The sequence below is a fragment of the Neovison vison genome, chromosome 5 (assembly GCF_020171115.1).
Source record: "Neovison vison isolate M4711 chromosome 5, ASM_NN_V1, whole genome shotgun sequence".
Taxonomy (NCBI): domain Eukaryota; kingdom Metazoa; phylum Chordata; class Mammalia; order Carnivora; family Mustelidae; genus Neogale; species Neogale vison.
This window is the reverse complement of record NC_058095.1, coordinates 3368340-3383522: the sequence shown is the minus strand read 5'-3', so window position 1 is coordinate 3383522 and position 15183 is coordinate 3368340. Positions and strand designations below refer to the sequence as shown.

Sequence of the window (15183 nt, the reverse complement as noted above, 5' to 3'; positions counted from 1 at the left end):
GGAGGAAGACGTTTCTGCGGTTTCGGCCGCCCCGTCTGTGATTTTGCTACACTGTCGGAGCAGCCGAATATTGCACAGGGACCACACCCAGACACAGCGGGCAAACTTGACTTGGCCTGAAATGCAGAGCTCCCTGGTTCCCGTCCCAGAAGGGCCCCTGGGAGTCACCCGCCGGCAGAGACTGGAGCCTGCACAGGGGCTCAGGACCGGGCACTCAGGGCTTCTGTGTAATTTTCCAGATATCATCTGTAGCTCGGGTTAGCTTTGCGGGGGGCCTGTGGCTCATAAACGATTAGACCTGCTTTCCTGGCGGTTCTCGGGTGGTGCAGACACAGACTTTTTCCAGACGCGGTTTCCCTCTGCCCCAGTGAAGACAGGAGGGTTACGACAGCGGGAGGGCTGATGTGTCCAGGTCGGCGCTCTCAGCAGGGAGAGGCAGCTCTACCCCACTCAGAGAGCGAAAGGTCTCAGCCTGATTCTCAGACGACGAGATGAGCAAGTCTGCAGACAGGTGAGGTCAAGCCTCCAGGACCGGCGAGCTCAGGCGGCAATGAGGGATGATGGAACGTCAGGTGCTCCTGCAGGAGCGGGGCGCTGTCCTCGCCGGTGTCACCGCACCCCCAAACGTGTCCCGTGATGCTGTCAGGTCTGTGTGTCTGCTGACGGCAAGGCTGCCCTCCTGAGGCCCTGTCGACATGGGGCGGCCTCGTTACAGAGACGCCTACTTTGTTTCCAACGGCCCCTCTGCAGACACCAGGAAGCCTGGAGGAGGCACGCGGGTTCCGGGTACAGCGCCGAGCACACCTGCAGCCAGCCGTCCAGCGAGGTGGGGGCTGAAGCCGCACAGGGGCGCCCTGAATCCAAGGCTGGGGTCGGCCCTGCCGGCGGCAGGCACCCAGGACCAGCCCCGGGGGCAGAGGCCTGGCCCCGCGACAGCAGGGCAACCAAAGGACACGCTCCCCAGGAGAGCCCGGGGTCACCAGCCCTGCGACACTGCCTGGTCTGCGGATGTGAAAACACATCGTCATTGTCACGGCAGTTAGGGAACCTGTCATCCTAGCTCCCCATCGTCCACGCAAGAGAAGCCATTCTCTGGCAGGTGCCGAGTGGTTTTTGGAGGGTGCTGGCCCCAGCCACAGGGTTTCCTTCAAAATCTAGGAAGGCAGACGGGACAGGATTTGACATTGAGACGACTGCTCCCAGGGTAATTTGGAAAGGACTACTGTGCCCCGTCAGATCATCACAGGAAGATGAACCCACAGCGGGAAGAGCTGGATGGTCAGGTCTAAGCTCCCAGGCTGCCCCCCTTGTCCTGTGAGAGGCCGACCTGTTCCTGCAGACCACCAAATGCCACATCTTCCCCCAGGACATCACCCGGGACCCCACCAGTACCATCTACTCCATGGTACCCTGTTCTACTGCCCTTTAAGAAGAATCACACGGAGGCCCCTGGGTGGCTCAGTCGCTTTAAGCCTCTGCCTTTGGCTCAAGTCATGATACTGGGGTCCTAGGATGGAGCCCCGCTTCGGGCTTCCTGCTCTGTGGGAAGCCTGCTTCTCCCTCACCCGCTCCCTCTTCTTATGTTCCCTGTCTATCTCTGTGTCAAATAAATAAAATCTTAAAAAAAAAAAAAAAAAGAGGAAGAATCACCAAGATCCCACAACTCCAAAAAACACAAAAGCTAGTGTGTAGTAGGCTCAGTACTGGACCCAAGATCTTGGCAATTTTTTGAAGTTTTTGTTCTTATTTTATTCATAAATTTCCTCTTTAAAAAAAGGAAAACAAGTTGATAAATTCAGATTTATATTATAGTAATAATAGAATAAGGGAGGGGGGTGCCTGAGTGGCTGTCGGTTAAGCATCTCACTCTGGATTTCGACTCAGGTCACCTCGGGGTTGTAAGACCGAGTCCCATGCTGGGCTCCGCCCAGGGCGTGGACCCTGCTTAAGGTCCTCTGTCTCCCTCTCCGTCTGGCTTCCCCCCACTCTCCGTGCTTGTGTCCTCTTTTACTCACTCTCAAAAAATTTTTTTAAAAAGATAAAGGGTCAAAGTGTGATTAAAAGGGAACGTACAGGCTACAGACTGCAGGATTCCAGCTGCGTGATGTGCTGGGAGAGGCAGAGCTGGGGGCCAGCAGGAAGTCCGGGAGGAAGCAGGAAGCAGGGAGGGAGGGAGGGACAGGTGCGGCACAGGATGTTTGGGGCAGGACACTGTAATGACGCATACAGGTGATCGTGTCTGTCTAGAGCCCTGGAGCAAACGCGCCACGTGAACCAGACACACCCTGTGGACTCCGGGTGCTGCTGTGTCTGTGTGGATGCAGCTTTCGTGTCACACGGACCCTCCGACCGGGACGCCGATGGGAGGGGAGGCCGTGCAGATCGCGGCAGGAGGCAAACGGGAAATGTCTGTACCTTCCCTTCGATAGCACTGTCATCCCCAAACTGCTCTAAACAACGAAATCTAATAAAAACATCAGTACGAAGCAGGGCAAGTACAGAGCAGGACTGAGTCACAGGCCATTGTGCCTCTGACTCTGGGCTTCCTGGCAGCCAAGATGAGGAGCAAAACCCAACGGCTCCCAGAGTGGCAGTCAGCCCCTCCCCCACCGGCAGAAGCAAACCCAGCGAAGGGTCCCGGCGGCTTTTCAGAGAAAGGCCAGCAGGACACTCCAGCCCTGGTGACTTCAGACAGGGGTCATGGGGGACTGGACTGGACAATGGAATTGGGATGTTTTCACTGCACTGGAAGGGCGTTGGGTCCTGTCTTGCGCTGTCCTGGAGGCTGTGGCCCTTGGAGACACAGGCCTAGGGGATGGACTGTCTCAGGTAAGACCAGCCAGTGCCAGAGAAGCCTGTCCAGCAGGGTCCTGGGGCAGGGCTCAAAGTTCACCCAGCTCTCTGAACCTTCGATCTGTGTGTATAGGACCAAGCACCCCGCCTTCCCTGCACTGGGGCACAAGCCTGGAGAAGGGCTCCCGTGGACTCGGCCTGGGCTGAGACAGACCCCTGTGCAATTAAAATTCAGTGTGATTTTGGGAAATGCAGCAAGCTGTACAACAGAGCATTCCTTTCCAAACAGATGAGAAAATCAGTGTAGGGCGCCCAGGGTGCCGGTAGGGAGCGTGGGGTGTGGGTCTAGAAGCTCCTGGCGGTGGGATGCGGGGGCCGGGATCGCAGGGAGCAGGCAGATGGGAGGGCTCCTGGGGCCAGAGGGGGCCGGGGGGCGGGGGTGGCCGGGCGGAGACAGCCCGCCCCTTTGCGCTCTGCAGGAGCGCAGTGAGGATGGGGAGGGCGGGCTGGGCTGTGGGCCGGCGGTCCAGAATCGATGGGAAAGGGCCATGCTGGCCCACAGCACGTGAAGGACGCTGGTTTCTCGGAGATGCTGTTCACGGGGCAGATTTCAGAAAGCAACGTGCTCCGGACACCTGCCCAATCAAGGAGGCCTGCAGGAGGCAACGCGGACGGCCAACGCGACCCACGCCGGCAAGCCGCAAGGATGGGAGCTCGCTGCTGCTACAGGGCCGGGCCCGGCCTCGTCCATCGCCCCGTGTCCGGGCCGTGCGCCCTGCCTTCGAGGGCGAGCACACTCAACTCCTCACGGACGCCCCGCGGGCTCCCCTGGAGACGGACGTGCCGAAATCCCGCCGGAGTTTGCTGCTCCTCTCGCACCGGCCCGAGGCAGCTGCTGTTCCCTGCATCTCCTCAGAGGAAGACAGAGCCGCTCCCCGCGGACGTCCTGCGCCCACAGCACAGGCCGGGCCGCCAGCCGCCGAGCGGGACCGTCCTGCTCCCAGGCCGCCGCGGAGGAAAGAGGCCACAGAGTGCGGAGGTGCGGGGGCAGATCCGGACTTTATTTGCTGCGGCTCCTTGGTGCCGGTTTACAACGCGGAAAAACCAGAGGAACGAAAACAACTGCAATAATAATTATAATTTTTTTTAAAACCCTGTCAACAACTTTCAGTCATTTCTTTATATTTTATATTTTAACAAAACTTTTTTTAAACAAATACAAAATAATCTAAAAGGAGAGAAACTATACACGGATATTTACAGTCAGGTAAATAGACTAACACTGATCTGGTGCCCCTCGGGCTGTGCGGGAACCAGTGCAGGGCGCGGCCGGCGGCGGGGCAGGCGGGGCAGGCGGGCCTGGACACCCTCCTGTCCCCTCACGAGCTCTGGCACGAGCACGCCCGCAGCCGCTCGAGGGAGGGCCTGTGGGAGGGGGGCCCCGAGAGCCCCGCCAGCACCCCCGATCACGCCCTTTCACAAAGGCCATGTCCAGAGAGGCCCGCCTGCCCTACCCGAGCCGGAGGAGCCGGGGTCCCGCTGCCCGAGGAGACCGGCAGCTCTCCGCCTTCCTCCGAGAGGCGGTGTGTGTGCCGCCCAGTCCCGGGGGACGCGGTGGCCCTGGGATGGCCTGAGCCGGCCCCTGCCGGGCCTGCACCGGCGCCGGCCCGGACGAGCGGCGGGAGCGGCCCCGAGAGTCCCTGAGAGGACGGCAGGAGGACGCTGCGTTTCGTGGCTCCCTCCGCGCCGTAAGTTAGGCCGTCGGGGAAGGAAGGACGCGAGCCAGGCCTTGTCCCCCTCGCGCTCCGCCTGCCCCCGCCGGGCAGATGAAGCCCCCCCAGCCCCCCACCCCCATATGGGAGACAGTAGTCCAGGTTGGGGCCAGACTTGAGGCAGAAAAGCTGAAGACCTAAGGTGATCAGGTAAGACCTGCTCCTTCCTCTAAAACGAGGACCGTAGCTCTGGGGGAGGAGGAGGAGGAGACAGGCCTCGGGGACCGCCTTCCTCACAGTTTTGGTTACTGGGTACTTAGCTCAAGGGAAAATGCTGACTTGGCATTCTGAAGCCCCAGGAGAAGGAGCTTGGCAAGAGCAGAAACGGGAAAGCCCAGCGATTCTCCCCTCTCAGTGTCCCCAGCACCCGGGACGGAGAAGCACCAGCCCCACCGCTGGCCCCAGGGGCCCGGCCTCACCCACGTCCACCGCCCTTGACCTCCGGCTGCCGAGAAGCCGGCTCCCGTCAGCGGCCCAGGCAGAATGCCTCTGGACTGCTCGACTTTAGCTTTTTCTCTCTTTAAAAAACAAAAATATATCTTTATAGTATGTGGCTTCTCTTCCATCCCACTCTTCTCCGAACATAGAATAATACACCGACAACGTGTGTTCACGGCGCAGGGCGGAAGGCCGCTTCACAGGGAAATAACCGAGAGGTAAACAGTTGGCTTCGAGCTCTGCCGTCACACCTGCCGAGCAGGAGACTGACGTGCCGACGGGCCCGTTCTTTGGAGAGAGAGAGGCTCCCAACCCCACGCCGGACGGGCGTCAGATCCCTCTGCCCCTGCAAACTCCTCCCCTTCTCCCACTTAAAAACAAATGGCAAAGCTGAAGCCAGTCTCTAGGAACGCAGGGTGATGCCCAGCAGGGGACAGCCCTGTCCGGCAGCCCACCCCCCACGTCCGTGGGGGTGGTGGGAGGAAGAGCCTGGGGCCTCTCACGCCTCGCACGCCGGTGCCGCTCGCTGGGCAGGCTCAGTGTCTCTTCGTGGAGGACACCTTCTTCTTCCGCGCCGCCAGCATCTCGTAGAAAGGGTCCCTGCTGATGGCGGCCCTGGGCACACGGGGAGAAAACAGAACAGACTGAGGGACAGAGCCAGGACATCACCCCGGACAGGCGCTTGCCAGCGGCCCTTATGTCCCCTGCCCCCTGACTGCCAAGGCCACGTCAGTGGCATCAACCTTCACCATGTCCGTACACGACTTCCGGGACAAGCTCTGAGACCCACGGTACGGGCAACAAGGTCATTCTGGGCTGTTCGCTGCCCGCTTCTACCTAACTGGGCTTTGGCTTCGGAACACGGTACTACATGCCCTTCCCAAATGCCAGCCCGAACAGTGTGTGACCTCAGTCCACAACGACAGCGAACGCCACACAATCGTGGCCCATGGCGGCCTGACAGGTGCCACTCTGATGGCTGCCACGGTCGGAGCCAGGCAACTTCCGAGTCCCAGGTGCACCAGCCCGATAACTAAGACCACACGTGGCCGTCCACACGGTCACGGGGCCTCAGGGTACAGCTGGCCAGGCCTGCTCGCGCCCACAGCCTGGCAGGGAGGGAGCCTGCGTGTGCCCTGTCACTGCCCCGGAGACCCCAGCACATGACAATGACAGCAGGGCCACCCCCGCGCACCTGTACTTCCCAACCGCCCAGCACGTGGTGCCGTGAGAGCCCCGCTGACCACGGGCTCCGCGCCTCACCAGGTAAATGACAGGCCTGGCAAACAGACGGTGGCCTATCACCAGGGGTGACGTGTCCCCAACGAGGGTCTCCATAGCTCCCCGGGGCAGCTAGAACCGACAGTCCCTGGCACGCGTCCCGGGGACCTTGCCTCAAAGGCCTCAGTTTCAGTGTCGAGAGCCAAGGACGCGGCGGTCAGGGGTGCGTCTTGCTGGGTCGCAAGGCTCAGGCTCAAGACCGGTGCCGCCTCCATTGCTCCGGACGGGTCACCCGCCTTGCTGCGCCTCAGCGCCTCATCTGTGAAACGGGGACCACCATGCTGCGCGGGCCACGCTGACGGGCGAGGCGCTGGTCCCCAGAGCGCACAAACATGGTGTGCGATCCCCGCCCCGAGCCCCGGCAGGACTGAGCCAGCCGCAGGGGACAGCGCGCGCCGGCACTAAAGGCGGGACAATCCCACACGCGACTCTCCAGGACGCTCGGTGGCTCTGGCTGCGGGAGTAAGACCCCGTGACGGACGGAACGCACAGCCGCAGGCACACCGCAACACAGCGCGCGGGGGCGGCCGTCACCTTCCCGTGCCGCCGCGGGGGGACCCGGCGGGGCCCAGACAGTAACCGGCGCGCGGGTGCCTCACACCGCCTGGCCAGCTACCGCGACACCAGCTGGTCACCCGACCCGAGAACTTACCTCCCTCCTTCGAGCCGTACGCTAAAGATACACTTGACAAGGGCACAAGAGTTAAGTGTTTTTAAAAAAATGCACCGTAAGAACGGAGTGCAGGGCCCGTGACGAAGGGTCACTCGCCGGCTGGACGCCCCGGGCATGGCCACTCCTTGCCCAGACCTCAGGTCACGGCCCTAAAGTTTTCATTGAAATTCATTAGTTACCACGCAATGAGGTACCGGTTTCCACGCACGACAGAGCGCGCCAGTGAGTCCACACATCGCCCACGGCCCGTCACGTGCGGGGGGCTCTGCACTCTCATCGCTGGTGCTGACTCCGGGACACTGGGCTGCCTCGTCTATGGGCGAGGGTCAGAGAGCTCGCATCGAGGAGCGGAGCTGCCGGGGTCACCCCACGACCCTGCCCCACCCCAAAACGCCCCAGCAGTTATCCCCATCCCACCGAAGGGGCAGGAGGGGTGCCCGTCTCCGGGGAGGCCCAGGGTCTGGCAGGAGGCCGGGCAGGTGCCTGCATCAGAGGGAACTCAGCACTGGGCAGCCTGACCCCGGCCCCTCTCTTCGGGCCAGGACTTCCAAGCAGACCACCAGGAGCCCCCTCGCGTCCTTCTTCAGTCCCCCGCCTGCTGTTTAACCCTGGCCAGACCCTGCAGTGGCTTCAGCAGCGATACCAAAACACACCCCAAACTCGAGCGCTCCCCCTTAGGAACAGGCTGCGGCCGCGGCAGGAGCATGACCGTCCCGGAGAGTGGGGGGTCCGCAGGGCCTCGGATCACCCAGTCGGGGTGGCCTCCTGGCCTCGGGGGAAGTCACACACTCTCAGAACAAACTGCCACCAAGACAAGCAGCCACGCCATGCCCACGGGGTGTGACGGCCACGTGGACAGGCTTCGTGGAAGTCCCAGGGAGGGAGAGGACAGCTGTGGACCGTCATCACCCTCACACTGTGCAGCTCAGCTGAGCCCCGCATGTCGCGGCTCTGTCTACACCCGAGGAAGCCTAAGAACCCTCCTCCCCGCAGGAGAGACCCTCAGCCTCCCCACAGACAGCGGTCAAGGGTGGGAGGGTCTATTCCGTGACCCCAGAGCGTGGCCATGGGACTCCGGGCAGCTTCTTCACCTGTCAGTGGGACAAGACTCCCCGGAAATGATGAAACATTAGGACTGCTGTCTCCACGGAGCTGCCGTCCTGGCCGTGAGGCCTGCCTCCTAGGACGCAGGCCGCCCGGTGAACAGACGGCTCCGCTGCCTAGAAGGGACCCACGAGGGCCATTGCCGGAAGCCCAGACCCGAGGCGCGCTCGCAAACGTGCTGCCACAGCCACACGCGTAGGGTCCGCTGGAAAGCAGTCTGCAAGTCCGGTCAGACTGCCCCGAGGCTCTCCCTCACGGGCCCCGGAACAGGCGGGGGTGCACGCAGCAGCCGGAGCAGGACGTGTGCGAGCCGGCAGCGCCCATCGGGGGAGCACGCCCGCGCCGCGCAGGTCACCTACTTGATGCACTTGATCCACTCCTCCTTCTCCTCCGGCGCCGGGGCCGAGATGCGGTACACAGTGTGGTTGCCCTCCACCACCCGCCCGTCCGCCTCCGTCTTGCAGGCCTTGATCACTTGGTCCTTATTGTCGGGGATGTAAAGCTCGAAGCAGTTCTGAGAATCGCAAGAGAGAGGACGGGATCAGAGATGCCAGGCAGCTGCTGACCAAGAACAACGCGCGCTTCTCCAGCCGAAGGCTCCCGCTCTGCCCTCCGTAGAGCACGGGCACACGCTTCCTGGGAGAGCCGTGCGGGAGAGCGGAGCACGAGGTGGGGTCACCAGCCTCCTCAGCAAACACACCAGCCTTGTGCCCGTCCGCTCCACTCCCACACACCGAGAACACACACACTTTCTAGAGCCCACCCTGCGGCCCCGGCGCACCCCAAACAAACGGGAGGCATCTGCAAGGCGCCCGGAGGTCCTACCACGAGCAGCCCAGCCGGAGCGCCTGCTGCGGCCTTGTAAGGAGGGACAGTTCCATCCCCCGCGGGACTGCCCACACGTGACACTGAAGCACGTGGACAGAACAAAGAGGTCACGTACAGCCTCATCTCTGGCTTGAACTAGCGATAATTTTAAAGTCAGATCAGAGTAGAGGGATGACCCTACTTTAGTTTCAAGTAAATCTTGGCAATTTCCGTCTTTTTCAAAGAAATGCTGCCCCACTCCCTTCTCTCCTCTCCCGCACCCCAGACACTTACTGGCTTTTTGGAGTCCTCTACCTCCCGGATACTCAGATTCTCCAAAGGGATGATCCCGCGGGGCTCCTTGTCCTGGAGAACAGTTGCAGACAGAACGACGTCACTGCCAGGCCAGGGGCACGCAGCCCACCGCACTCCTCCCCCACACGTCACCCGGGCCCTTCCACTCTTCTCCCGGAGCCCACAGCTCGGCGCCAGGGCCCACACCCTATGTCCTACAATCAGAAGAGGGCCTGGGAGCGTCTGGGTACACGAATCCCTGTGACCAGGGGCCTCTGCAAGGAGAACGCCCAGGGCAGACTCAGCACGTGTCCCGAAAGACGGCACGTGTCCCGGAAGAGCCCGCGGGAGGCCCTCCAGCAAGGAGCGCGCCCGCCTCTCTCACCCAGAAACCCCCTCGCCTCTCTGCCTGGATCCCGTGTGCATCTCTTCAGCCTCTGGTCCGGGGCCGGCAACCCCAGAAAGCCCCGGGCTCGGGCCGGATGCCCTGCTCTGTGCCAGCAGCGCCCGGGAGGGTGGTGTGTGTGACCTCACGACCTCCTGCCCTGCTGTCCCCCTCGCCAGACAGGAGGCTCTTCAACGAGAACCTGCCTTCCTGACACTCCACTCCTGTCCGCAACAGAACAGCCTTGCCAGGCCCTCTCCCACATGGCCCTCTCCCGCCTCCGAGTGTCCCATGTGAGTGAAGGTCGCCGCAGGCACACTTTACACGCCCCCTCTGGGACATCCCACCACCTGACAGCCCAAGGTCATTCCAATGTTATGGCGTAGCTGGGCTAAGCCTCGGCACTGAGCTCCGTACGACAAACGTCCCCGTGGCCCTGTGCTCTCTCCATCCGCAGACGCAGGTCCCTCCTCCTTTTCGGGGACAGCCCCGTCATCAGTGGCATCTCTGAACACGCAGGTGCCGGGACGCCGCAGTACTGGGACCGTCGCTCTCTGTCCCGCACAACGGCTTCCTCTCCCCTAATTGTCCGCAAACTTGTCTTTTCCAGATACGATCTCTGTGACGGTCTTGAACCTTCCCTGTGTGACGGTGATTTTGGTCCTGGGTCCCCTGTTCACTCCTTATAGTTTTTACTCACTATGTCACCGTCCGTCAGTTATAATCTACACATCACGCTGTGTCTGGCCCCTTCCAGGGTCTCGGGAGAGAGCAGGGAGCGGAGGCCAGGCCCATCTCACACATTCGCCGTGCCCTGGCTCTCTGCTGGGACCGCAGACGTCCGCGCGGGGGTGGGCGGGCTGTTGGCGGGTGCGCTCCCTGTGGACGGCTCCCACTGAGTGCCCAGTCCAGAGCCCCGCGGCCACTGCGGGGAGCGAGGCCTGCTTCCTCACGCACCCGCTTCAGCAGCTCCTACCCAGCAGCAGGCTTTACTGCTCGCCGATCGGAAGAGGGAGAAAATCCTACTCCGTTTGCGTCTCCCGGACTCAGAGCAACAGGGAGGCGGCGGGGCTCTGTGGGGAAGGGCCCCTCCGCTCAGGGCCCCAAGCCATGGCCTCTGTCCTGCTCTTAGTCGCTGCGCTGCACTAGGCGGAGGTCACTCTGCCTTCCCCGGCTGCCACCCTCTACTTCCTGACCCCAGATTTCCTGCACTGTGTCAGGAGATTCTGAGTGGAAGCTCAACCACTGTCTCAACTCGGAGGCCCCTGCATCTGCAGAGACCCATCCTCTGTTGTCTGTGGCCTGATACAACGCTGGCTGCTGCTGAAGGGGGCGTGGGACTCGGGCGATGCCCCCACAGTCCACACTGTGAAGAACCACGGCATTCGGGACTGTCACGCATCACCCCGGGCCCGCTCCAGAACTCAGGGCACACTGTGTAGATGCCACTGTTTTGTTCCGTTTTACTCCAAAGGATAGTGAAAAAAAATCCCAAAGAGGCTAGGATGCCACTATCCAGAGGTCTTTGAGAAAAAAGGCAAACTACAGGCCAGGCAGGAGTGGGGGCGTATAGAGAGGAACGTGCTCTGGGGTGAAAAAGTGGGAAAATCACTGACTGGCGCAACAGGCAGCCCTTGGGGGCAGGTGAGACCTCACGGGCCAATCCCCACTCCCAGCACGAGAAGCTCCGTTCGCACGGTGTCGGCGTGGGGGACGGCCGCCTCACTCAGGCGCGCGCCGGGTCCCGGTTCCTTCCCAGACTCACATCCACTTAGCACACGAGTCCCACCGTGCTCTACATGTGTCAGACACGACTTTTCCCAATCTCCACGATCCCACGGGATCCAAGACCTCTACTCAGTGAAGACCTATGTCAGGACACAAGCCCCACGCAGCCGAGCAGGACAGACACGCGGGAGGGATCGAGGGACAGCGGGGTGGCCAGTGTGAGCCCGGCGGGCCAGGCGTGCTGGGCGCTGCACCAGAGGGAGCGCTGATGACCGGCGTACTTTCTCAGCTTCACTCTTACGATGTCCCACTACGCACAGACTCACACGTATCTATCTGCGTCACGATTCCGTCCCCTCTGAAAACCCACAGAACTTCCACGGACGAAGAAACCTCAGACTCCAGGTAATCCCGACTTCTCCCGCTTCATTTCACTTCCTCCTCCTCTATTACATCTTTCCCTCCTGGGCCGCTTCTCCCGAATCTGGAAAACCTGAATTCTCCACGCAGTGACTTTCATCCCCCTTAAGGGGCGACAGATTCCTTCTTGGCACCTGACCACGTTCCCGGTTTCCAGCCCGGCTCTCAGCCCCATCTGAATGCCGTGTGCGATGCAGGGCCGCCGCCTTCTCCTGCCCCGGTCCAGAGCTAGAGGTTGGTCCCCACCATCCTCAGGGCCCCCGACTCGGGGGGCTGTCCCCGCTCTTCCTCTTTACCTCAAGTCTCCTGCCAGCCCTCCCCAGGGCCTCCCCTAACCATCCGTGCAACACGGAGGCCTGACCCACCCCAGTCCGCAGTGGACCAGCAGATGCTCACCGTCGTGTATTCAAAGTAGTAAAGGCAGTTGTCGGTCAGAATAAACCAGCGTCGTTTCCAAGTCTTGACCCTGCCACCTGCAGAGCAAACAGAGGTGCACGTCGGACAGGAGCCAACCGGCCCGCACAGGCTCCGTAACACAGAGCCCCCGGAGAGCACGAGGGAACAGGAAGCGAGGGGCAGGGCACCCAGAGGACACGGAGACCATGGCAAGATTTACATCAGTAACAAGACACAGAGCCAAAACAGAAGCACCTTTCACAGAGTGAAAGTCTGTGGGAACAGGCAGAGCAAGCAAGTCGGGTGGCGCCTGGAGATGAGCTCAGGAGAGTGGGATGAGAGCATGGCGTAGGGGGGGCCCCGGGCGAGGAGGACACGCGGGGCACGTCTGACCAGGCTGGAGCGGCGCCAGCGGGAGCGTCGAGTGGTGGAAATGGGCCCATGGAGGACAAAGAGGGGAGCGGGTCAGCTCCGGTCCCAGCTCCATTGTGAGGGCGCCCAGCCCAGAGCACAGACGTACACAGGGGTTCGTCAGATGTGTTAACCCCTTCAAAATCAAATCTAGAGTTTTCCTGGAATGTGGAACCCAAACTCCTGGGGTTTCAACCTCCACCCCACCTTGCTGATTATAGTGCACTTCTGTATGGCTTTCAGGCCCTGGGCCAGTGTCCTACAAATGACATCTCCCCAGAGTCCTGGAGGAGACAAGGCGGAGTTCCCGGATCGGGGAGGAACCCACCAGTGAGTGGGAGAAGTGCTCAGGAGCCTTTCTGAGCCCGAACTTCTCACCTGAAGTGCTGACCACTGAGCTAGGGGAGGGGCCCGCAGGCCAAGGGAGCACGGACAGTGGCGCCGTGAGTGCCAAAGGGCCTCTCCATCCTCCCTAACATCTCCGTGAAACAGCAGCGCTGGGGCCGAGAAGCTACGCTCACACTGGGGAGGGAGGCTCGGTGGTGGGCTATTTCAGTGAAGTGGCCTCCCACTCCCCTTGCGGCCATGAGCCGGACCTCGTCTTGGTCTGCTTATGTCGGGGCAAGGGGCAGCTTTCTGAATGTGAACCACACAGAAGTCACGCAAAGGCCTTCGTGTGTTACGACACGCACGCCACTGTGCGCACTTCTTACTGCCTCGACAGACTATGCTCTTCTTGCTAAGACTTAACCTCCAGAGAACATCACTTCTCCGATCTTCACAAAGACAGGCCCACGGGCTGCGGAGCTGGTATGACCTTAGTCATGCTTTGTCTCCCGTCCCTCAGCACAGGCAGCTGAGCGGAGAGCCGGGGGTGCTGCCACCTAACAGGTCTCCTAGCGGGGCATGACGGCTGGAGTGCTGCACAGAACATCACAGAGAGGTGCACCCAGCCCTGGTCCTGGCATCGAGCAGAAAGCCTGCTGGACTTCTCAGTCCGTTTCTCGGCTGTGTGTGGGGCCCAAAGTGTCAGGGAGGTTACGTGATCGATCGTGAACTGCACAGACCCAGGGTACGGAGGTCTTTGCCGCTAGCCCGCACGACTGCCCACCTGCCGGGGCCCGGTGCGGGGGCCGGCCCTCCCACCAGCAGCGATCTGCCAGTTGATGAGAGCATGTGCCTCTGGTCCCTAAGGCCCTAGGGCATGAATTCAGAAAAAAACCACAGATGGAAATATGACATGCATGTGGAAAATGGGAAAGGCTGGGCAGGATCAAAACAAATGAGGAAGAAAAAGAAGACAAGGAATCTATTTAAAACGGGAACCGATATGTTATAAAAAGGAACACCCCGCCCCCACTTCAGAGCCCGAGAAATCAGCTCTTCTACCTCTCGGACCTTCATCCCCAAGCAGGGCTCCGTACACTGGACACCTCAACCCATGCTGACTCCCATGCACTACCCCCCGCAGGACCACCCGGGGGGCCCTCGGGGCTTAGGAGGTCGTGGAGGAGGGGTCAGATGCGACAAAGAGGAAGGTGGAAGGAAATCTGGGAGGAAAAGCAAAGCTGGAAAGACGCCCTCCCTGATCACAAAAGCTGGATGATGTCCCCTGGCAACCGGCCGCGTGACCGAGAGCTCTGCCGGGAGAGGCATCACGGTGGCCCAGGGGGGGCATTTCCATGTTGAAGGAAACAGACATGAAACAAGCAGACAGACCAATGTGCGCACCTAGGACAGTCCCTGTGGAACTCACAGGACCTCTCCCACCCCCGAGCGAAGGCCAGGCGTCGGCTTCCCTAGCGCTGACGAGTCCCCGAACGTGCTAAGGACAGTTCTCTCTGCGTGCGGCTCTCCGGGCAGGTAGTGCTGGAGCACACGCTGAGGGGCTCGTCCTCCGGGAACACAAGCCCAAACCAGCAAATGGAGAGGAGAGGCCAACAACATAACTAAGAGGCCAATTTGGGGGTTTTAACAATACTCACTGGAAGAGAGGAGGGAGAAAAACACAACGGAACGTGAAATACAGAGCTCAGGTTGTAACACCCTCCCTAACACCTAGGATTCTGGGGTGGGCTTTTGGTGTTTATCTCCCACCCCCCCCCCAAACTTGGCATCCTTTGAGTTTAGGAGATGCCACTTCCCTGTCCCACGCAAAGGCAAATGTCCCAAGCTGTCTCATTTACTTCCTGTTCTGCCGTGCTTTCTGATCAGGGCCTATCAGGGCCAAACCTTCCCGCTCTTCCTCCTCTTCAGAAAGCACTGTAATGCACAGGTGTGGTCAATTTGAACGCGACACATACAGACTATGCCTGGCCAACGTTTCCAAGGGAAAATTCAGCGAATACTTCTCTGCTTTTAGAAACCCACTTAGTATGTTTTCTTGCACTACCGCATTCAGTAAGTTTAAATTACTCCGCGGCCTGGTGCCCAGCTGTCTGATGCACTCTGCCCTAGTCCTAAAAGGGAAAACATGAACCCCTGATCCTGGCCAGTTCCCTAGGGACTGTACAGTAAGTTAGAAGCAGCAGTAACACTACCACCAGCAATTAAAAAACAAAATAACCAAAAATAACAAAATAAGGAAACGCTGTAGCAAGTACAGTGGCCTTGGCAGAGCGAGCGAGCAGGCTGGGGGGTTACATACCTCCTGGAGTTTGGGGCAAGGAAAAGGAGAGCCA

The 15183-nt window shown here is 60.6% G+C and overlaps 1 protein-coding gene across 3 annotated transcripts in view; it reads right to left on the bottom strand.

Moving 5' to 3' along the window:
- Positions 1-3833: 3833 nt before the first annotated feature.
- Positions 3834-15183, bottom strand: part of CYTH1 (cytohesin 1) — a 77645-nt gene continuing 66295 nt past the window's right edge. For 2 of the 3 annotated variants that reach the window (XM_044247320.1, XM_044247321.1), the window contains exons 10-13: positions 12092-12170; positions 9163-9234; positions 8421-8575; positions 3834-5618 (exon numbers count right to left, since the gene is read on the bottom strand). In XM_044247320.1, the coding sequence (XP_044103255.1) occupies positions 5540-5618; positions 8421-8575; positions 9163-9234; positions 12092-12170 (385 nt within the window). In that variant the 3' untranslated portion in view covers positions 3834-5539. The remainder of the gene's footprint in view (positions 5619-8420; positions 8576-9162; positions 9235-12091; positions 12171-15183) is intronic. The other variant, XM_044247319.1, reaches the window with a different exon arrangement.